Source organism: Chionomys nivalis, chromosome X (assembly GCF_950005125.1).
Source record: "Chionomys nivalis chromosome X, mChiNiv1.1, whole genome shotgun sequence".
Classification (NCBI taxonomy): domain Eukaryota; kingdom Metazoa; phylum Chordata; class Mammalia; order Rodentia; family Cricetidae; genus Chionomys; species Chionomys nivalis.
This window is the reverse complement of record NC_080112.1, coordinates 92,642,243-92,667,484: the sequence shown is the minus strand read 5'-3', so window position 1 is coordinate 92,667,484 and position 25,242 is coordinate 92,642,243. Positions and strand designations below refer to the sequence as shown.

At 38.9% G+C, this 25,242-nt stretch overlaps 2 protein-coding genes across 2 annotated transcripts in view; one reads left to right on the top strand and one right to left on the bottom strand.

Annotated features, from left to right (window-relative positions):
* Nucleotides 1-22,652, bottom strand: part of Ammecr1 (AMMECR nuclear protein 1) — a 109,895-nt gene extending 87,243 nt beyond the window's left edge. The window contains exon 1 of the mRNA XM_057759101.1: nt 22,192-22,652. Within this exon, the coding sequence (XP_057615084.1) occupies nt 22,192-22,652 (461 nt within the window). The remainder of the gene's footprint in view (nt 1-22,191) is intronic.
* Tmem164 (transmembrane protein 164) overlaps nt 1-25,242 on the top strand; it is a 466,391-nt gene that overhangs the window by 322,564 nt on the left and 118,585 nt on the right. The window lies entirely within an intron of this gene.

The following is a 25,242-nucleotide window of genomic DNA, read 5'->3' as shown; positions in this document are numbered from 1 at the left end:
GAGCAAATACTATTTGCTTAAAAAAGAAGTCCTTTCTGTGGTCACATTTTTTTCCTCTTACAAACTTTGAAGGTATCCCCTACATCTGGCATATTGCCTTTTACCCAACTGAGAAGGTCTAGAGATCATGGGATGGGATTCAGGGATAGGTTTTTCCACTGATTCAGCATTCTGAGTTCTAGGACATCATGAGCTACACGAGGGTAAGGTACTGCTCACTGTAGGAGCTGTTCCTGTTACAATGACTGACACAGACCCTCACCAATTAATTCAACCTATTAGCCTGAACATTTCATTTGATCTACTCTTAGAACCCCAGGTCTAGAAAACTAACCAATGGTGCTGTCCCTGGGATGACAATATTAAAAATTTAAGTTCTCACTAGAATAAGGCAGTCCCCAGTCAACGGCTGCCTAACTTTAAGATGTAAGCTTATACAGTGAAGGCAGAATTTCTTCTAGAAATGAGCTACTTATACATTTCTTCATGCTAACATTCTGTATGTCGGGGAAGCCGAACCATTTGTCACCTTAGCAAAAACTCCCTAAGCTTCAATTGGACACGCGTAAGTTTGCTGAGCTTAGAACTTAGTTCTAGTAGTAGAGGATAACCTTCTTCAGGGTACTGCAGCTTTGTGTCCATTACAGCATCCCTCGCAGCAACTATTATGTAGGTCACTCATCTTTGAGGATAGTTCATTTAACATTTCAAACTTTAAAAAACAAGTAACTTTAAAAATAGAGTTTAAAGCCAAACTAATTGGGCTTAAAAGAGAACAGTGGCATTGTTATAAAGGCAATGAAAATGATTCCATAAGTGTATTATAGAAAGCAATGACGTGCTCATAACTAACAAGGTTTTATTATCCCTTGGGGGTGTTGTTTTGACTTTGTGGGTGGGACCAGCATTTTGTGCATTAAATAAAACTGTTTCCCTTCTCCTGCCATTCACCATGCAGAGAGCTTGCTACTCGGCTGAAACATTATTACAAAATTGCTAAACTACTCTCTCTAAACTTTGTAAACAAATGCTAAATAAGGAGACTAAGATCCCTGGAGGCAGAAGATGGTAGTCCCTTCTGAGAGCGTAAGTTCAATAGCTTCAACTAGCAAGGACTCCTGTTTTTACTGCTCACATCCTGGATCCTGAAGGCCCCAGAATCATGCTGTCCTTATTTGGTGCTTCTTGCAACCAATTCAAGTTAACATTTGAAACTATTCAGTTTGGACTCATTTTTTCTGTCACATTTTCCCCCTTAAGTAAACCGAACTGAAAACAAGTCAAAGGAGACCAGACTTTCATCCCATAGGAACAAATCAACAATATTGTTATTTAAAGTATAATATGACTTATGATACAGAACTCTGTTCATATATTCTGTAATTAAGTTATGTAAGTTTGTGTAGTTCCAAACGGGCAAAGATTAAATTCTCTTCAACAGAACTTTACCAACTTTAAATTACAAGAACTCATAATTCACTTTAATGTTCTGAGAATTGATTGTTGTGAATGTTTAAGTATTTTATTAAAGTTTATCCAGGAAGAAACTAAAGTACTCTACTTAGGTAAAATATCTAAATCTAGTTATAAGAGATGAAATAAATTGTCAAAGCTTAATTTTGGAAATACCATTTATTATTTCAGTTTCAGAATCTAGATTCTGAGTCTCTGCCAAAACATTGAGATTCTAATGCTAAATACCAATTCTTAAGCCATTTTCTTAAGAGTTACTGTGGTTAGAATAATATCTTAAATCCATCCATTTTAAATTAATACAAACATCAGTAATGTATAAAACCTCTCTATGTCTGTTCATTACCACCTCGTCTATTTGTACTAGCCTGCCATTCAGGCTCCCTTATTTCTAAGATAGGCACACAGGCTGGCTTGGAACTCACTATATAAGCCAGACTATTTTGGAACATATGATTCTCTTGCCTGAGCCTCCCAAATGGTGGGATCACAGGTGTATACTGCCATACCTGACTTCAGTGTATCTGTAAGTGATAATCCTATCAACAGTTTTATCATCAGTGTGTTATGCAGCTTCTGTCTTTTAAATTAGAGAAAACAATTGTAATCAAAACAAAATACTTTTATTTTACCTTTATAGTTCATTCTACCACTGTTCTTTCTTTGTGTGCATTTAAGTTTATATCTACAGATACTCAACTTATGTGGTGTTAACATCCCAATAAACCAACCCATCATAAATTTAAAAATATCATAAATCAAAAATATATTTAATACAACTAGCCTTCCCAATGATCACAACTCTGCAACACAGAACATCATAGAGTCTCAGCTGTTTACCTTCAAGATCACATGGCTCAGTGGGAGCTGGGACTGACTAGTACTGCTTGGTATCCTAAGACATCATAATACCTTCTATCCTTAGCTCAGTAAAAGTTACAACTTCAAAGTTCAAACTAGGGTTTCTACTAAGTATGCATCACTTTGATATCAGCATAATGCCTAATAAAAACAAAAAAGACAACCTAAGCTGAACTACTGTAAACTGAGGAATGCTTGAGTTTCTTTTCATTTAAGTCTAAAGGATCTTTCCCCACTTCAGTAATTTCTATTGGGCAGACAGCAACAAATTATCAGTTTTTAGTTAGCTGATAATGTTCTTATTCTCTTATTTTAAATAAAATATAGCCTTATTAGACATAGAATTTCTGATTTAAAAGCAGTTTTTTTCAAGGTTTGACCATTTTATTCCACTGCTCTTCTGGGTCAAAAATTTCTGATGCAAAATCACCTGTTAATTTCACTGAGAAGCCTCATCTAGGATCAGTTTGTTGTTGTTGTTGTTGTTGTTTTGCCCTTACAAGATTTATTTTGTTTTTGTCTTTCAAGAATCTGAATATGTTTTGAGGTTTATCAAATTTGAGTTCACCGAACTTCTTGGACATTGAAGATTTATTATATTCAACAAATTTGGGTAGTATTTATCTGTCATTCCTTCTTTGTATTTATTTATCTGTTATTCCTTATTTCTATCCTTATCCCCAGTTCAGAAACATTATGTATACATTGGTACCCATGTTATAACACATATCTCTTAGACTGGCCAATTTTCTCCATTCAACTTTTCGTTTCTTAAATAGAATCATCTAAATTAACCTGTTTTCAAATTTCTTGATTCTGCCTGGCATGGTGGCACATGCCTTTAGTCCTATCACTCTAGAGGCAAAGACTCTGTGAGTTCAAGGCCACCCTGGTCTACATAGTCTGTTCCAGGTCCATCATGGTTACATAACAAGACTCAGTTTCAAAAAAACCCAAAAAATAAAAAATGAAAAGGGGGGACTGGAGAGATAACTCAGGAGTTAAGAATACTGGCTGCTCTTCCAGAGGACCCGGGTTCAATTCCCAGTACCCACATGGTAGCTCACAAATGGCTGTAACTACAGTTCCAGGGGACCTGACACCCTCACACAGACATGCAGCAAAATACCAATGCACATAAAAATGAATAAATCTTTAAAAACTAAAATAAAATGTGTTGATTCTTCTTCTTGTTATATAATTTGTGACATTTTTATTTCAGTTATTGTACTTTTAAATTTACAGTTATTGTACTTTTTAAAATCCAGATATTTGTTTCTTTTTATCTTTCTCTACTGTATTTGTCAAGACATCATTCCTATAATTCATTGGGTATGGTTTCTTTTAAATGAATTTGTTTATAATATCTAAAGTACTGTGTAATATAAGAAGAGTATCTGTGCTTCCTCAGAGACAATTTCTTATTGGCTGTTTCTTTACTTGTGTATGTGTCTTGCTTAGGAAAACTAGACATTTAAATAATAAGATATAGAATGTTTGAAAATCAGATTTCCTCCCTCCTTTGTCATTGTTGCTTGTTTAGAGACTTTTCTGGACTAATTCTGTAAAGCCTGCATTCTCTGTCATGTCTGGCCACTGAATTCTTTCTTCTGTTACTATAATAGTTAATGATGAGGATAGGGTTTTTTTATAAAAAAAAAATCAAAAGATGTTCACTCTCCATCCAGGTGTCCTGTACAGGGACATACCTTCAATAGTGTGAGAGAGAAAATCTTGTATTAGCTTTTACTTCCTCTTTACACAGCGGTCTCAGTCAAGCACTTCAGAAAGATGCATGGTTAGAGTATTGTCCCTGATGCTTTTCAAGAAGTGCCCTGGGATTTTCCCAGTGAGGATGAGAAAGATAAACGCAAGTCAGATGGATACAGCCTTTTCGTGGAGCTAATAATAATGAAGTCAAATAATGAAAATGATTTGAAGACAGGATACTACAGAGATTTCTCCTTGAGGTGACTACATAGTTCCAGTTACCATGTTTGTGAGGTTGCTAGCTTTCAAGGCTATCATGAAAATGGGGACAATTAAGAAAGATTAAAACACAACAGGGCTTACTGTTATAATAAAATATTAGCTATTTTATATAGTACAGGTTTTCGTGCTGCTGGAAGCATTTGATTGATTTTTTAAACCCACAAAATATTTTAATTATACTATGTGTGCGTGTGTGTGTCTGCGCACACTATGGAGTATGTATGGAGGTCAGAGGACAATTTGTAAGAGTTGGTTCTCCCCTTCCACCATGTAGGTCCCAAGGATTAAACTCAGGTCAGCAGGCTTTGCGATAAGCACCTAACAGGTCATCTTGCTGACCCCCCCAAAAATTTTCTTTCACAATTGTTGTCAATAGCCACATTGGTTTTATAAAGGAGTAAATTTTCTAAAGCCTTTATTCCTTGAGTTTGAAAAATCATACTGGTAATGGGATCCCTTAAAAATTATTATCATCTCTTAAATTTATGCAGCAAAATATGTAGGGTCCCAGGTGATATTACCACCCAGACTGTATCTGAAGATGTTCTATGAATGTACATAATACCAGTAGAGGAAAAAAAATACAACCTGCCTTGATTCCTGTTCCTTTTTACCTTTGGTGACTACAAAGAAATAAATGTGGTATCCAGTAAAAGATACAGTGAAAAAATATTTGTTATTATCAGCATTCTGCTATGGTTTTAAAGATTCACATATATCAATTTTATATAAAAGAACACAAGGAAAAAATGACTGATGCTAGCCAGTCAGGCTAATTACACAATGCTTAGTTCAATGCCTAACACTGTAACTCAACAGATGAAAAGTTTCCATGAGGAGTCAATCCATTTCTTTGATGAAATGAAAAACACAATAATTATAAACTCTTGATAAGTCTTGATTTTCAAAAACAATCAAAAATCTTTAAAAATTCATTTCAATACAGAAGTTACTGTTTTATCCACTACAACTGACTATTCATGATGTTACCAAAACATATTAGACTATGATAGTTTAACAACAGTAACATAATCTTAATATTAGATCAGGAGATATAAAACATAAAAGTGACTATCTACCTAGAGAGCTTTGAGGGTATGTGTAAAAACATAAATACAATGTGTGTATGCATTCATATGTGTGGAGAAGGAGGGATGGGGAGGGGAAGAGGGTGAGAGAGGTGGGGATAGTGGGAGGCAGGAAGAAATGATGAGACAGAAGACAGGCAAATAGGTACCATTTTTATACCTCTATTAAAATAGCACCTGGAATTATATATGAGAATAGTCTGGGAGCTCATGTGGCAGTGTACAGATTTCTACTACAGGAAGAAAAATATTCAAAACCAGTGGCAATATATAAGTATTTCAAAGTCCAAGACCTTTTCTGGGAAGCCAATTTAAAAGAACAGATACTGAATATAAGAAATCACTCACCAAATCAGCAATAGCAGTCTCGATACTTAGGACATTGTCACCTTTTCAGGGCTTCATGTTGTATTCCACATGTACTTTACAAAAAATAGCGTGGACATACAATGCATGGAATACAACATAAATATTCACTCCTAAACCTTGAGAATCTATGGGATTAAAATGTGCAATTCCAAAAATTTATCAGTAGAAAACATTTATGGATAGCCATTAAGGTCCCTGATTAAATAAGCTTTCAACTGGGGCATTAATTTGAAGAATGTAAATCCTATGTGTTTTAAGGCTAATGTGTGTGAATAAGTTGCTTAGTGAGTTTGTCACATCATCTGACCAGGCTTAGATGTGTTCTTTGCCTAGTAAATTATATAATAACTCCTGATGTGCTAAAATTCTCTTTTTAAAAACACTCTTTCCAAATACCTAGTGCTGGCAATTAACATCAGGAGTGGTTTAAAAGTTGTAAATTATTGCTGGTTCTTAGCCAAAAGATTAATTTTGGATAAAGACTAATGCATTGAATTCAGTTTTGACTCAAACCCATGAAATAAACAAGTCAGCCATAAAACATTTTTGAGGGAGATTACATATGAAAATAGCATTTGTGCTTTCAAAGATACCTTATAATCCCTTGGATCAGGCTTCCTCAAATCTGTTTTTCTACATTTTATTAATGTGAGTACAGACACATCAAGACTTTTTATGTAAACTAGGCTAGGTGATGTTTAGGAAAAAAGCCTGCCTTGAAAGCATGGGTGCTCAGAACTCTCCAAAAACAAACAAACAAACAACAAACAAAAACCAGAACAGTGGGGCATGCCTGTAATTCCAGAGATAGTGAGATAGAAGGCAGAAACAAGATCCTTCGGAGCTTGCTGGCCAGTTAGCCTGGCATACTTGGCAAAACTCCATGTCAACGACAGAACTTTTCTCAAAACAAAAGATGGAGAGAACCAGAGAAATGACACCTGAGGTTGTCCATGGACCTCCATATGTACACGTGTGTGTGTGTGTGTGTGTACATATACATACCCGCCACCATGAACACACATAAAATAATTTACACAAAACCAAAGCACTATCTTTTTAAAACATTCAATTAAAACTATGGTATAAACCTGACCTAGCAGCTCACATCTTTAATCCCAGCACTTATGAGGCAGAGGCAGGTGGATCTCTGTGAGTTCAAGGGCAGCCTAGTCTACACAGTAAGTTCCAGGATAGCCAGGGCTACAAAGAAAGAACCTGTCTCAAAAAATATAGTATATATCTATGGTACACAGTGCTTGCTTATGTATATGTTATATAATGGTTATGACAATCAAATTAACATATTGATCACCACACATACTGTACATCAGATCTCTAAAACTTGATTCAGCTTATAACTAAGCTTATATTCCTCAATCAACATTCCTCGCATCCCTCACCTTGTCCCTCCACGTTATACTATGTGTTTGATTTGATGGATTAAGGACATAATATGGCAAATTTTGTATCTGGCCTATATCACTTAGCATAATTTTCTCCAAGTTTATCTATGTTGTTAAAATGGAATGGTTTTCTTCTTTTATGGCTAGATACCGTTCCAAAGTATGTTTGAGTCTGTATGTGTATCGATTTCCTTATCCACTTTATCAGTACACACTTTGGTCATTATCTTGACTACTGTCAATTAACTTGACTATTGTCAATAATGTAACAACCTACTATTTTTGTTCTCTTCCAAATGTATACCTGAAAGTGCTTTAGCTGAAATCATGGAAGCTCTCTATATTTAAGAGTTTCTACCCAGGTTCGATTCCTAGCACCCACATGGCAGGTCACAACTGTTTGTGATTCCAGTCCCAGGGGATCTGACACCATTTCACAGACATAGAGAGGCAAAACACCAATGCATATAAAATAAAAACGAAGAATTTCTATATATTACTTTTATGATTCTAAGAGTTGACTGACAATGATTCCAAAAGTATGTAAGAGCTTCTTCAATCGGCATCATTGACAATATTTGTCATGTCGTTTCTTTTTTTATAGCAGCTATCTTAGGTATAAGGTGATATATATTATAATGGACCTGATTTGCATTTCCTTGCGAGCTAGCAATATTGAAACATCTTTCATTTACTTGGTGGCTATCTATTATCTAATTAGGAGAAATGTTTATTTAGGCTAAAAGAATTTTTTTTTCACAAAATGTAGGCTATCCCAAATGTGGCAATAATATGACAAATTAATGAGTATTTGGTAGAAATCAGTTTTCTATTACAGTCCCTTGATTATTTTCTAACAAAGGATTCTTACTAGTCCATAATCACTGGGCTAACGTACCATAAAGTTTTTAAAACTACTCAACTATCATGATGTAGAGAAAGGATAAAGAAGTATACACAGGTCAGTTTTGATGAGAGCTGCAGTGAGGAGAAATTTGTCAATGCTGTGTTAGGTGACAAAGAACCTGAGCTCATCAACGTAAGCAGAGGAAAGGCTTGCTTTTGGCTCACAGTCATTTTAGTCAATAGTTTTCTGCTTCTGTTGTTTCAGGCCTGTGGCAGCATAGTAGATTGTGGTGGGGAACTCGTGGAGCAAAGCTACTCACCTGATGGCAGCCAGGAAGCAAAGAAAAGAAATAAAGGGACCATAATCCCATTACTCCCTTTTAAGGGCTTGTCCCAGAAAACCTAACTTCCCCCTCTAAGGCTCTATGTCTCTGAGGTTCCACCACCTCTCAATACCACCAAGATGAGGACTAAATTGCCTTTGGAAAAAATTCAATATCCTACCAATATCAGTGGCCCATTACAACAGCAATTTTCTTTGTATTCTCTTGCTTTATTTTTGTGAATGTACATGCTATACTTATTCCTGTGTTTTAGTATCAAATTGTGTTCTAAATTTTAATTCTAGAAAGCTGTGTTTTCATTGATCTTCTTGCATGTGTTATCTGCTTCTAGACAGTTACAGGTGCAGGCAAATGCTCATGTCTTAAGGTTTCTACAGTCAGAAGGTCATAATTTAGATTCCAAACAAAGAGTGTAGGTATTCATGTTTAGCTAAATGCTTAATTCTTTCCTAAAATGTCTATATTCAGGGATCCTTAGTGTCTAAGAGTAGATTTCAGACGTTTGCCAAACATAAGGAAAGTTTGTACAATATAGGACATCTCATGCATTCTCTGCTTTAAATACTATAAAAAATCTACAATCTTTTAAGAATTATACTATCACAAATTCAAAACTGATCCCATTAAACAGTGTATACAGAGTCCTTTATATACTCAACTCCATTGCTTGAAACAACTTGACCGCCATTTAGAGTCCCTTTTACTCATCGCTCCTCTCGGTTTCACGAATGGAAAAAAGAGTAATCCCAGGAAATAGCTTTCCATATGATAGAAAGGGGTAACACTGCTAGACTTAAAGTAATACAAACTATATAACCAGGTGTTGGCGGGCCTTTAGACATGGAGACTGCTGCTCTTGAAGCTGGTGAGACAAGAGAGGAATGATGCAGTAGAAAGGGGACAAGGCTCTTCCTAAATTTATATATCAAATTTAAGGTGAGGCAGACTGGGAGACCAAAGTATTCCTTGTAGTGGGGAGCGGTGGACTGTGTTCCTGCTGCCCTAGCTCCTGGTCGCCTGGCTAGCTTATGCTCCGAAATAACAACACACAAATTGTATTCTTTTAAACACTGCTTGGCCCATTAGCTCTAGCCCTTACTGGCTAATTCTCATATCCCAATCAACCCATCTCTAATAATCTGTGTAGCACCAGTCTTACCGGGAAAGATTCAGCATGTCTGACCTGGCGGCTTGCTTCATTGCGTCTGGCTCTGAGAGGAGCTGCCCTGCATCTGAGCTTACTTCCTCTTCCTCCCAGCATTCTGTTCTGTTTACTCCACCCACCTAAAGGCTGGCCAATCAAATGGGCCAAGACAGTTTCTTTATTAGCCAATGACCTTCCTCCATCAATTCCTATTAACACAGCAATTCTGAGTACATGAGGGCCACAGAGGCCATTCTGGGTTGATGAAAAAATATTTAGGGAAGCAAATGGTTATACCTCTTCATGAATGTTAAATGAAGCTTCAAGATTAAACAACTCTTCTATAAGAGCTGACATGCACAATGCTATAATGAACTCCAATAAACACAAGTCAAGGTTTTAGGAGTAGCACATTCAAAACCGGAGTGAGGACCCATGGAACCCAAGCCCACTTTTCCACTTTAATATATAATTTGTTTATATTACTGTCATATCCAAAATGACTCTTTCTTCACTATTATGTCTCCCCTATGGAAGCCCCCAACAAATAAAAATACACATTCTTTGAAACCTGGGAAAAATAAAGATAGCTTGTATATGGTTCAACCCTATACAAACAGTATGACCTCCCACTCTCCTGGGCTGGGGACGCAATTTGAGTGACAGAGTTCTTGCCCAGCATGCACCAAGCCCTGAGTTTGATCTCCAATGCCACATAAACCGATCATGAAGGCACATGTGTGAAACCCAACACTTGGAATGTAGAGGCAGAAAAATAAGGAATTCAAGGTCATCCTCCACTCCACAGCTAGAAGCCAGCCTAGAATATATAATACTGTCTGAAAAAAAGCACAAAGGATTAAAAGCTCTCATTTAAGTGATCAATTTTTGTGTCTTAAAGTTATGTCTTAATATAAGTAAAGATAAAACATTAGTTGACAGATGGAAAGTTTTGCTTTATTTCTTTCAAAGAATAGTCATTCAATATGAAATAACATACCTTTCTATTATAATTTAAGGAACAATTCTAAAATTTTGTTCTAAAATAGTAGTATAGAACCTTTATAAAGTTTGCTTATATGGATTGTCTCAGAACTGGAACAGTGTAAATAGGGTATGTTAAGGACTACAATGAACACATTGTAGCATTAGATTAATAGCTATTTAAACCAATTTCAAAAATTATATTGTTCGCTAATTTGTATACAAACCTCCTACAATTGATAATTCTCAGTACCTTCATTATATTAAATAAACTTTGAATATCCAAGCAAAATTCAATTAATTGTGGGAGAAAAAAAGTGGTTTGAACTATTTAATTCTATAATAACTGGGGTGGTTTATTTTTTAATTATATAATCTTTGTAGCAAGTCAGTTTTTCCAACTTCACATTTAAGACATGGAGGTTTAAAAGAAAAGGATGCTGGACACAGAAAGCACTCATCAGAGTATGTCATAACCAGTGTTGTAACTGACTTATGCTTAATATGTATTGATGAATGAAAGCACTTCATCATTTTCGTCTACACAGTGGACTCCTGCTTCTGCTATTTCCCAGTCTCTTATCCAGGCATCATGACCTTCATGATATTAAAAGAGTTGCTAAAGCATAATTAACTGAACAAAAGGGAAGCTTTAGCAAGAAAGAGGGAATTCATAGGACCATTACTAAAAACTGTCAACTGGTAGAGCATCATTTCCCAATGCCTAAATTACAACTAACTCTTAACAGATCCCCTTCCTTGTAGGCTCTCCATCACTTCAATCTACCTTTAATTGGTGTCCAATCACCACTGCATAATGCTCATTTTGACCTCTTTGTTCCCCCCCCCAAGAATGCTTTTTCTGTCTACGAAATTCTACCCTGATTTAATCCCACTTTGTCTGCGAAGCCCTCCTATACAATCCCAGGCCACATCAGTCAGTCCAAATTCCTAAGAAGCTCATTGTCTCTAACATTTATTCAGTCACTGAAGGATATGTAACTTCATTATGCATTTCATGAACCTCCACTCCTCAGTATGACTACAAGTTTTTTAAGGACAGGAATGCCTTTTTATAGACTTCTCACATCCACTCAAAAAAAAAAAAACACACTAGCACAGTTTTCTGCCCACAACAACTACACTGTTTGAACTGAATGTAGTATTACAACTAACCATAACATAAAGAATATACTACCCTAAAATAACACTGACCAATCAATACATCTCAAGATATGGAGAATATTCATTTCTTTAAAGTCTGTTAGAAAAAGTATAATCATGGCAGAAATTCTATTTTTAATTTAGAACAGAAAAGTCATCATTAAATGGAAGAAAAAAATGTTCCCATATTTAAACTGACACTTTATAATCCTATGGTAAGGTTTCAAATTATCTGCATATCCCCACTAATGATAACCTCATGTTGGCTGGGTAGCAACAACAGGGGGAAAATAAAACTTTCAAGATCCATGGCTTGACTGCATCTATTATTTCACATTTAAATGACTTTTTTTTTATTAGAAACAAGTGTGTATAGTGTAAGAAGCAATCTCAAGTAGTACCTTAACTTAAAGTGGCCTATAGTACATATATGGACTTAAAGTCCCTACTTATAATACCCATTACACAGTGTATCTTCCAGTTTTCCATCTCTCTAGAAAGCACATTTTCTCAGACAGATTTCTTAGAAACTGTCAAAAATAATTTTCTCCTTTAATGCCTTAGTCCTTGTACCTTTGATAGTGGGTGAACAAAGGCAAAGCTTCTACCTGTCAAAGACATTTCTGTATATTATTATTAGCAGATTCATCATAAAACCCTAAAGGACAGAAAGGAGAAAAATAATGTAAAAAGAAAACTAGAAAATCAAGTTCTTCGCAAATGTAAGCACTTAGAATTAAGTATAGCAATAAAGCAAATAATAATTATGAAGCCAATTTGGAAATTCTAGTAGTTTAAAGCATTTCAAATATCTAGCTGTGGTTATTATACTTTTTAACTTAGTTTAGTCATAATTATCAGTAAGTTTAGAAAAAATATCTTAAACACTAAATTAAGCTATACTGTAAATAGCTCTGGACCCTCTATTATATGTCTGTAAGTTTAATTTTTAAAGTATTCTCTTTTTTTTTTATTTTTTGAGACAGGGTTTCTCTGTAGCTTTGGAGCCTGTCCTGGAACTGCTCTTGTAGACCAGGCTGGCCTCGAACTCACAGAGATCCGCCTGCCTCTGCCTCCTGAGTGCTGGGATTAAAGGTGTGCGCCACCACCGCCTTTAATTCAAAATTCCTAAGAAAAAGATGAGTTGCTTTTAAGTGGAGCCACTATCATCTATCATTGGACAATAAGTACTCTTTAACATTAGTTAGCGATCAATCTTGTTATGTTTTTACTACAATAAAAAACTTAAGTAGCCAGGCAGGATGGTTCAAGTCCATATATTGCATCTTGCGAATCTCAGGTAGGAGGATCACCATGAATCTGAAGCCAGCCTTGGCCTACAGAGCGAGTTCCAGGTCAGCCTGGGCTAGAGTATGACTCTGGGTCCAAAAGAAAACAAAACTTAGACTGGATGAACAGCTCAACAAGTAAAGCACTTGTTGGCACAAGTGTGAGAGCTGGAGTTTTGACCCCTAAACCATGGAAATGTGTGTGGTGGCCCACCTGTAATTTCCAGCTTTTTGGAAAGGTGAGATAAAGGATCACTGAAGCAAGGTGGCTAGCTACTCTAGCCAGAATTGGGAAACTATAGGTTCAATTGAAAGATTTTTGCCTCAATGAATAAGGTGAACAACAACCAAGAAAGTCTCCCAACATCAGCATCAGGCCTCCACAGGCAGTACACATGTACACACAGACACAGACAGCCCATACACATATGCACACACATACACACAAATGTTTATATACACCAGAAAATGGGCACTTCCTTGACACAGTAGGCAGAGCGTCAGTCTCATACATGTAAAATAAACTAAAATCAGCAACATGCTTAGGTTAAAGATGGCTGACACTGTGGGACTATATGAAAATTAGGTTAAGGGTCATAGAAGACAGAAATGTAGATGATATAGGAATGAGTCTTCATATAGATGTAGTTGTACAATCAAATTATAGAGTAGGGGTAAGTATGCTCTGCATTCAATTCCCAGTACTATGAAAAGGAGGGGGTAAGAGAGAAAATTATAGTTGGGTCTATGTTTTAATATTACCTGTCCCATAATCTGTTATAAATAATAAGTGGGAGCAAACTAAATAAAAGAAACATCACACATATCTAGTAGAGGCTGTTACTATAAAAATATATAGGCATAAAAATATTAGCTGAATACCCAAGAATCTATAACTATATTCACAGCAGGATAAGAAAATAAGGTTAATGATAAAGGACATTTATAACTAGGGTAAAGTTATTTGTCTCATATTTGTTTCAAATATTGGCAAAGACTTCAGTCTGACGAATCCATGTTAATGGTTCTCACCATGGTCTACTAAAAATACACAGAGGACCTATAGTCGGTACTCTTATATTTGTTTCTGATGGAAATAATTATTTTTATCAGGGGTGCCATGGTCACTGATTCTAAAGGAGAAAGATCTCAGTTTGTATGCTATAAAGCATGCTAAAACATGCTTTTTAACTAGTCAGTGGTGGTGCACACTTTAATCCCAGCACTCAGGAGGCAGAAGCAGGTGGATCTCTGAGTTTGAGACCAGCCTGGTCTACAGAGTGAGTTCTAGGACAGCAAGGACTGTTACACAGAGAAACCCTGTCCCCCCCCAAAAAACCGAAACAACAAAAATGCTTTCTTGGAACTCTCCTCCCCAGACAATGTGCTCGGACTCCTCTTTGGGCCCTAAATCCAGGCTGCCTCACTTACTACAATTTATTTTCACCCTCCTTGATTCCTATGAGCCCTTTCCTGCCTCCCGCTCTTTCTGACTCTGCAGATAACCAACGTTTTCAGTGTCAGAGGGAGAGAAAGTGAGAAGGGGCAACAGTTGGTACTAGAAGCTAGTTCTTCTAGTCCTTCCAAATTTTCCTTTAACTGAAGTTCTGAAGCTTTTAACTTCCTTGGATAGTCCTCCATGAGGCAAATTTGTTGAAGGCTGTATTATGATACATAACAAAAAAAAATTTAAGAATCAATGACTGCTTTACAAACTGGCAAGCCCCAAGACTGAATATAAAAATATACTTCAGGGAAGTGCAATTTTGGCCAGTTATTTTTTACTAGCAGTACGAAGTTGAAAACTATCTCAGATCTCTGCCCATCTGAGCCATTCGAAATCACTATGTGGCTGGAGGAACAGAAGTGACGCCAAGAGACTAACCAAAACATCACAAGAGCTCTGCAGCTGCTGTGGTTTAGACAATTCGGAAAGAAATGGCTTGGGTAAAAGGTGCTTGCCATGCAGGCCTGGTGACCCAAGTCCAATTCTCGGAGTCCATGAAAAGGTAGGAGAGAACCAACTCCACAAAAAGAAATGACATTTAACAAGTGCCAACATGTGGAAGTATACATACCAAGAGCCAGGATTTCACCTGTTGGATCATTTGTTTCTTCCCATTTTCTCTGGTGCCTCCTGCCACAGGCTTCAGCCTTACAAGCTCCAAATCATGTTCAAACCCTCTCTTCCTTTAATTGTTCTATCTCAGCAATTGGAATTCTGAAGAGTGCACTGGTTGTCACTTAGTTCTGTTAGCTCATATGCAGCCACCTAGCTTAGAACCTTCTTCCAAAAAGCTCTTCTATCTTTATACTTGATCCAAATTCTATCAACCAATGTCTTCTTTCTCCTAAGCTGTGTTCATGAGCAAATTCACAGTCATTCCAACAGAGTTGCTTAACCAACTTTTCTGAGCATGAGAATAGCTAGACAATGATGGAAGCCAAAAAACAGGTGAGCTGCCATCTTCCCACTCCTACACAAAACCTGGCCCTAGCGTAGGAATGTCTGAAAATGCTGATACCTTCTTCCAATTCTTCATTCTGCAGCATTCCCACAGCCACAATCACCACTCAGGGTCAACTTTCCCACTTTCCAGCACCGCTTTCCTATGACCAGATCATCTGAAATGAACTCTAGCTGGTCTCTCTTCTCTAAAGACCTATCCTCCAATCCATCTTACATTCTAGAACACTCTCTTGTATGCCTGATCTCTAACACAAGAAATGATCATCTGATTCGAAACCTCTTATGCCGACTTCCCTGGGAACTTCCGACACCAAGTATAATTTCTTTGAAGTTTGATTTATTAAAGAGGCCAGAGCACAGTGGAATGGCGGGAAGAATGCTGAGACTGCAAGGCGCTGACTGAAGGCAGCTGCTGGGAATCCCCAAGTACTGTGGAAAGGGTGTGGTGGCAAGAGCAACTGCTTGAGAACACCCAAGTTAGAGTTCAAAATTGGTTGTCCATAAAAGCTCTTCAGTAATCCATGGACTTTTTTCATTTATAAACTTGACTGGGAACTCACTCCTTCCCAAATATCTTTTTCCTGATCACTCTTTTATGCCATGCCTTTTAATTTTGCCTGTATCTTATTGACCAAGCATGAATGTGTTGTGCTGAAATAATTTTAAGCAACTTTCTTATTTGTATCATTGAATGAATAATATAGGAAGCTTTGAGGGGACAGGACCATGTCTTCGAATTCACTGGTATCTAACCACAGACTTCAGCATTATGTATATTGCTCAAACACACACACACATACATACACACACACACACACACACACACGTGCTTTTCCCACAGTGACACAGAATTTTCAGTCAGCTATTCAATACTAACATATTTTTAAGGTTGAGCAAGTTTTAAAGTATGATAATAGTAAGAAATGTAGAAAATATACCCACATTTAATACAAAAGATGCCATAATTTTCCTCCACCCAACCAACAATATACTATTACACCATACATCTTGCTTTGGATTTTTTTCTTTACACTACATAAGCTCTGGTTCATTTTTGCTCTTAGCAACAATAACTACAGAAGCTCATCTCTAAATAAGTTTACTGTTGGGAATCTAGTCTTCCCACCTACATTACCACTGGCTTCCCACAGTCCTCAGTGTCTTGTGAGCAATCGCACAATTACTGAACGTGGAAAGACAGCTTACACACTGAAGGTCCATTCTTGGCAGCCACTGGTTTTTACTGCTAGTCCTCCCCAACTTAGCTTAATTGATTCAGAACAGTATAAAAAGAGACATTATTACACAAGTTTGAAAAAGAGACTACTTACAAAATGTAAGAGCTTTGGTCATTGTGCCGCTTTAAAACAGGCAAGCATGTGTGACATAGAAAGCAGAGAATAATGCCTATTGAAATCAAGGAAACCTGGGAACTCTGACTAATCTCATTACACAAGTTTAGTGTTCCACACACATACATTCTCCAAAAGTGAATTTATCCATAGAAAGGGAAAACACAACTGACTTCAGAATACAATCCATTGTCGCAAAAGGGTTTTGCATCTGATACAACCTCAGTAGCAGAAAGTGTACAGTTTTTAAGAGAGAAACACACTTAGAAAAGCAACCCACACATGTGTTAACAAAGCACCTTTCACTTTCCCACTTACGATCTTCCCATCGAATTGAAGATACTAGCAGAGATTCCTCCTGGCCTGCTATGAATTAGCGGAATCTGAACTCAACAATGTATAAGTAAGAAAAATTACGGGCTAGATTAGCACTCCTTTCAGCCATATGGGAAAAAAAGGAAAATAAACACAGCTCTACCTTTTAAACTAAATATACTTTGCTGTACATACAGATATAAAAATAATTTTGAAATTATATTTATACATCTTTCTGTGTCAACCACTGATGGTTTTGTGGTACAAGAAATAAGTGAGAAAATGCTATCTTCTCTATCAGTAAGAAAAGACGTTAAGTTGTTCTCCAATGTACATCAACATTGGTGAAAAGAATCATATTATACCTTCAAAAGGCTCAATAACTGTCAGAAATGTTTTTCTTTTGCAAGAAAAACTATACAATATGGTCAGAGAAAGGAAGTTAATACCATTATGTTAGCGTGGATAAGGAAATCGGTCATGGTCCAGTTGTATCATCTGCAGTAGAGATACACTTTCTACTTATTTTAGTCACTCTTCATTCAAAAAAGACAATAGCAATGTAATAGCTTGTGTTTAAAATGCTAATTCACTATCATTTGAACCTGAATTGCATTATCAAATCAATCATCTTTTTGATAGCTCAATAAACACGATTGCTGCTACTCTGCTAGAACAAAATGCCTATACCTCTACCACAATCTACTGTCTCCCAAGCATGATGAGAACAGTAATTTTATTATTCTCATAAGATGAGACTTAATGCTCAATCCTTTGACTTGAGCCTTACAAGATCTGCAAGTCCAAGAGTGGATAAAAAAAAAGGGGGGGGTTTATTCCTTGCAACAGAAAAATCACACTTACTCATATTTAAAAGCAAAACATCCATGTATAAATGTCAACATAAATTCTAGTAGTATGTTAATTTTCCAGATGGTGAGATAATCAAAAGGTTCATGAGATATAATACACACCACGGCATTAAAAAATTAAGTGTTTTAAGTAGGACCCTTTTCATATTTCTTTACTAATGAGGGAGATCCTTTAAATGAGTTTCAGCACACATAAGTATAAATAAGGACTTTGAAAAATCTTATCAGATCCTGGTATTTAGGGAGCCAATCATAATAGTACTTTTCACGACAACAAGAGGGGTCTTTCCTTAAAAACATTCATGTTAAAATATCCTATTTGTGCGGCTTTTAACTCCTGAAATAGACCCTTCACATGCAACGATTTCTTTGAAAAACCTAAAATCACACAGATTTCCTAGAGCAACCCCATCCCCACACCATCCCCAGAACCTGATTTCCTGCTCTTGGTAGCAATCCATTTTGCTAGTGTTATGCGCAAATGCTGAGGACAGAAAAACAGAATAAGGATCGTGCCAGTCCAAACTGCCTCTGAAGTCACCCATATAGGCCTTCATTTCTCTCTAACCCACAGTTGCTCAGTGTGTGACCCTGGGAACTGTAGCATCAGCATCACCAGGGAGCTTGTTAGAAATGCAAATGTACTGCTCCACCCCAGAGCAACTGGTTCAAACTCTGGGAAAATGCCCAGCAACTCGCATTTTTAACAAGCACAACAGAAAACTACAATGTATGCTTAAAGTCAGAGAACAAGTTCGCCACAATCTTTAATGTGCATGAGAATCACCTGGGGAGCTTGTTAAATGCAGATTCTAATTTGGTGGGGGGTGAGGTGGGGCTTGGGGGCCTACATTTCTAATAAATTCCCCGATGATGTCTTTTATGGCCCACATTACAAGTGTTTCCTAAATCAGTTCTTTGGCAAAATTACCCAAGATGCTTATAAAATATGGAGTCCGTGGCACAACCCCAGATCAAATTAATCCAAATCTCAAGAGAAAAAGCTAGAAAATGTCCAGCAGTTCTCCATTCCAACTACACACTAAAATTACCTGAGGAGATTGGAATAATTCTGATTCCCAGGTCCCATCCGTGATTGACTAAATCAGGATCTATGGGGCTAGTGAACAGGTTTCCACCTTCTAAATAACGCCCCAGGGATTCTGATGTGCAGCCATGATCGAGAAGGAATATTCTGGAGTCTTACTGAACTGGTTCAGCACCTGCCACAGTGAAACCTTTATGGTAGCCAACGGGTTCTTCTAAAATGGCTTATGTCAGCTTCCTCACCTAAGAGCTTGTATTGTTCAACAGGAAATGTACCTAAAATTATGGTTTCCTTGTGTCTTGAACCTTATTTCTGGAAGAAAAAAAATGTGCTCTCTGTGATGGTTAGGTACTCAAAAGACAGGAGCAACCTTGAAGTTTTTGTGTCTATGTGGCCTTTCATTGGATAACCTCTTTCTTCCCCAACCCTGAAACACAAATAATTGAAATTTCTGATGACCTTTCAGAGTGGCAGGGTAGCTGATGTATCTGTAACTTCTAAACCTATAAAAGTCAGATTCCACCAGTTACAGGCATTCTGACTGAAAGGTCTAGGGGACAACAATGCTGTGCTTTTACATATGACAATTTGAAATTGTCAAGAGCATGTCTTCTGGCAGACAGGCAAATTTAGTAAAATTCCTTAAATATACTGCCCATGACATGGTATCCATAAGTCAGTAGGGTGAAGGCTACACAATGCCACACTAATAAGCACACAATATCATCAAATAGGTTAAACGGAGAAATGTGTGGTGTTGCCAAGGCATTGTGAAATAATCAGTTATTTCCCTCCCACAATCAGAAGATTTTCTTGAATTTGACATCGCACACTTTAAAAATGAGTTTAACTGAAAATGAAAAGCAGCCCTTTACCCTTTGATTGCTCAGGTTCAGTGCCTTCCATAGTTAGTCTATGGAAATGGGACATACTGAAAGCCTACCTAACCACTCAGAGCTACAGCTCTTCCACCAGCTCACCACATTCACAGTGGGCACATGGCTGTCTTATCTGCTTAATAACTTGAGAGGCAGAAATTCAGCAATGAGGGTTTTAAAAGAGAAACAACATAAGTATGTGTGCAAAGTGGTCACTGTTTAAAACATTTTGAAAGCATTTCCTTTATGAACTGGCCAAGTTCATTTTCGTCTTCACTGTTGTTATAGTCATTCAGTTAACCCAAACTCACTTTAAAATGTGCGAAAATAGCACCTCCTCAGAGTGTGTTCTCATATGCTTTGGAACAATGGAGCGTGAATGCTAAAACAGCCTTTCCAAACTCAAGGAGTGGCTCAATAACCGAAAAGGAGTAAAATTTTACAGTCCCATGACTTGACAGAGCCAACCTAAGAATGACCCCAGGTCTAGCTTTTGCTACATCAGTCATCCGAAAGAAGGCACAAGTAAGTGACTTGAACTAGTGAGGATTTTACAGATTTTTTTAACACACCCATCTTTTTAAAATGAATTTTACTTCTTAATGAAAAATAAATAAATAGGTCAAATAAAGGTGTGGACTTAGGATTTAAGCTCCTAGAATTAACACTAGGAAATTTATAAAAGTACTTCATTTACTTGACAGTGTCCACCTGGGTGCCTTTTCATACATTTCTCAGGAACTGATGCCCAAAGATGAACGAAATCTAAAGAAATACGCAGAGCACAGCAGAGTCATATGAAATTAAAGACATTTAAAGAATGAAAGCAAAGAAAACAAACAATACGAATGCACAATTTCCAGGACACTTTATTGTAATTTCCACTTTACATATTAATTTGATATTTTAGTAGAGTCAGACGTGTTTATAATTATCCAGCGGCAGTTCAGTCTTCTAATCTCACAAAATGAAAAGCAGCAAGTTAAAAAGCACATCGATTCAGGTATTTATGCTGTGGGAAACAAGGGGCCTTCAGGCAGAAGGGAGGGGGCGTTGATGGTTTTCAGTTTGAGTGCACTGATACTGTGTTTTTCTTGTGGATGCTAGTATTCATAATAAAAACAATCGTCCTCCCCACACCACCCCCGAGTCTGCCTTCTTTTGGACTTTACATTCTCTCTAGCATTTAACTCGGAAAGTCAGTTTACACTCAGTTTACACATCTTAAAAGAAAAGCCATATGCCCCGTCTCCCACACATCCAAATGGACAGAGATTAGAAGTAACCTGGCTCTTAGCTTGTAACAGTGCTATTTTAAACAATTCCAACCATATACTTGAAGGGTAAAAATCATTGTAAAGTACAAAAACCAAAGGAAATCGTAAAAGTGTCTACACATTTACCGGATTGTTTAACGATTCCTCAAACCATTGAGTTTAACATAGGTTGCTTAAACTGAAATCTACACAAAAGCGAATGTACGCTTTAGTACACATTGACAGTGCCTTCTGGGGCGGGGGGGGGGGAGACACGACACGACAACGTTCTTTGAATGTGCTATACCCAGACACTGAAGTAAAAAAAAGAAAAAGAAAAAGAAAAAAGGTCTCACTCTTCAAATGTGAGGAAGCTGGTGGTGCGCTCGCTTCACTGGAAACCCGTTTTAGTGGGTATGTTCAGTTAAAAATAGGTAGTAAGCCAAAAGGTGTTTTAAGAAACCTCTCCCCTCCCCAAGGAACCGGGAAACCCGAAGGAAAAGATGGGCAACCTCCCTGGAGCTCGAGAGCTAAGTTCCATCACTAGCACACTAGAAGTTAGATCACTGCTATTTTTCACCCTGCCATGGGATAGTAGCTCTCCATGTGCAAGGTACGCGGGGCGGGAATACTGGCGGGGCTTTCACGTGGGGTAATGGCGAGCAAAGTGAGGAGAGGTCGGTACCAACAGTGATCCCGATCTCCAAACCCGCTGCCAGGGAGGAGAGTGAGGGGTAGAAGGGATCGAAAGAAAGGGTCAAAACTCCTGGAAGTTAGCGCAAAGAGGAAGCGGAGTAGTCTGGAAGCCCAGGGGGCCATGTCTGGCAAGCAGCCCCCGGCTCCAAGTGTGGGGTGCTCGCCTCGTGGAGCAGAGGAGCGCCGAGTGCCCCTCGGGTCGGGTGACTCTGGGGACCCGAGCAGTGAGCGAGAGGGGCTGAGGGGCACCCGCGAGCAGGAGGCGGAGGACTTGCACTTTTGCCTCAACTCTGAGCCCCATCCCGAGCCTGGGGGAAGAGGGCGACGGGGAGCGCGGTACTCACTAGGGCTCGTTGGTGAAGCGGGGGGTCCGGGGCTGTTGATATCCATACAGGTGACAGTAGAGCACATCGAAGCAAAAGCAGCACATCTCCGCTGACACCACCATCTTCCGGGAGCCCGGGGATGAAGACGAGGAGGACGGCGAGGAGGTGGTGGCGGCGGCCGGAGTAGAAAGTAAGGTTCCCACTCCGCAGCTCAGAGGTGGAGACAGCGAGATGCCCCCGCCGCTGCCGCCGCCGCCGCAACCCTGGGGGGGAGAGAGGGTACAGCCGCCGCCGCCGCCGCTCAGCCCGCCCAGTCCGTTGAGCCGCGTTCCGGCGCCTCCTAGTCCCAGCTCCCCGGCTCGGCACTGGCTCTCCCCGCTGCAGTGGGAGGAGGAGGAGGCGCCACCACCGCCGCCCGAGCCAGAGGGGGGCGAACTGGACAGTTTCTGCTTCTTCACCCCACAGCAACCCGCCGCCATCTTGGAACAGTCTCCCCCACGCAGTGCTTCCGACCCATAAGTGAGGCGAGCTGGCGGCGGGGGCGAGCACGCTGCGGCCCCGGCCGCCGGGGGCGCGCCGGGGGCTCGCGGTCTGCGCGCGCGCGCGGCTCCGCTACCGGGCTGCCCGGTCCGCGGCGGTTCAGGCGTGAGCGCGTCCCCGCCTGCAGCGCGCGCCACGAGCTTTAGTGGCTTGGCGCCTATGGTGGGTCCCGCCCGACTCGCGCCTCCCGGGAGCCGGGCTCCTGGAGGAGGATGGAAGACGGAAAAGCCAAGGGGAAGGAAAAAAGAGAACAAGACAGGGAGGAGTGGGAGGGAAGACAGGAGGTGGGTAAGCTCCGAGAGGAAGCCGGGAGACAGAAACTAGTGTAGGGAGGCGGGAAAGAAAGAAAAAGTCTGAAATAAGCATCCAAGTTCCAAAGCACACCTTGGTGATACCCCATTGCATGTAGGGTTAGTGACACTCGAGCCCAGTGAGGTGGAACCTGAGCCACCGGCCTCAGATACACTGGTTCTGAACTGTTGGGAGTGTGAGCACGCAGGTGCTCCCTGGAGCTCCACACCTGAGACAGCCGCTGTAAAGAATGTACAAAGCCGTCCGGGAAATGGCCACGCTGCGGTGTGTTTAAGGCTAACCTAACCAGACACCACGGTTGTTCCGAGACTGTGCTAGAAACGCAATACTTCTCTTTTTCCTGATTGACGAATAGTAAAGCCCAATTCAGGCAGCCTGTCTTGGACTTGTTCCCTCCATCTTCTCCTCATAGTTCAGGGAGAACACATAAAAGCAAAAATAAATATATAAATAAGTGCCTCACGGATTCAAAGATGTTCGTTGTGTTTTCAGACTCACAGCTGTGGGCTTTTCAGGTTTGATATTTGGGACATGAAAATAAAGAAATTCGAAATATTTCTGTAATGCCCAGACCTTACAAATAAATATATCAGTCAGGTAGTGAACTTAGTTATAAGTTAGAAGATTTTGTTCAGATGTATAATGGGATAGCTCTTAATTCTCATTTAAAAATTGTCTCAAAACTGCTTAAATGAGTGAGGAGGTGTATGATGGAGTCAGTCCCATTCTGGGCGCTTAAGAAAGCTGTAAAATGACAATATTCAGATGTAAATATTCATTTAAAAAACGAACCTGATAGAAAGTAACTGATCTCCGTTGTGTCTACACCATGTCAGAATAGCTCCACAAAGTCAGGAGTCTGTCTGTTTGTATGTAAACAGTAGAAGATTGATTTTGGAGCCTTTGATCTAAGTGTGTGGGACCTTACAAACAGCTGAGAGCATTTCATTTCACTCAGGGGGGAGAAGAGAGAGGTTTATTCCCTTACTAAACATTGAGCCTCTGTGCACATCCTAGTGCACTGCTGTTAAAAACTGACGTGCGTAGAAAATACGTATTCTTCCCACTCTTACACTTGTAAATTAAGGCAGCTCTGTCTACATGATCAGAAAAATTGCAACTATTTATTAAGCATGTTTTAGGTGTCAGTGTTATGCCTATCTTACACCATCGTTCTAGTCAGTAGTGTATCACCTCATTTGATTGTCACAGGAAGAATCCAAAATTTACTTAAGAGTTAAAACTCTTGCCCAACAGTAGACACCTAGAGAGGGACAAAATCAGGATTTAAATGTAAGCATGTCCCATTCTAAAACCTATGCCACAGGGCTGGAGGTGTAAGCAGTCAGTGGTAGATTGCTTGCCTAGCATTGCAAGGACCTGGGTTTGATCTCCAACAGTAGGAAATAAACAACTAAAAAACTATGATGTTATGCTACACTTCTGCTCAGCCACAGTATATAATTTAAAAAGTTATTAGGAAAAGAGACATTAAACATTAGTAGAGTAGTACCAGGTTATACCGAAAGAACTTTTGTGTGTGTGTGTGTGTTGAGACAGAATTTCTCTGTAGTTTTGGAGCCTGTCCCGGAACTCACTCTTGTAGGCCAGGCTGGCCTCAAACTCATAGAGATCCACGTGCCTCTGCCTCTTGAGTGCTGGGATTAAAAGCCTGCGCCACCACCACCTGGTTTAAGAACTTGGTTTTTATGAATTGAAAGATTGAAAAAACATTGTAATGTGTGACCAAGAAAGAAATGCATTCCAAAAAACATTGTACGAAATGGGCAGGCAACTAAAATGCTTAAATACTGTCTATAACCCCCCCTACACACACACACTATTTAAGCTGGGTGGAGTGGCACATATCTGTAATCCCAATACTCAGAAGACTAAATCAAGAAAATCACAGGTTCAAGGTCAGCCCAAGCTACATAGCAAAGACACCACGTCAAAAAAAATCAGATGAAGGGGAAGAAGATGGGATAGGAGAGGTTGAGGGAGGGAAGGAGGAGGAGGATGGTTTAACTGGTTTGTAATAAAGAAGGCAAATAATCATTGTCAGCATTGGAGTAAAAGTGTGTCAATTTTTTTCCATGTTGAAAAAGAGAAAACAAACTGCTTTAAAAATTAAAAGTACTATGATTAATATACTGTGTCTTTCATTTTGCTTTGTACCTTATCGTACATACGAACCTACATTTTGGAACTGAATCA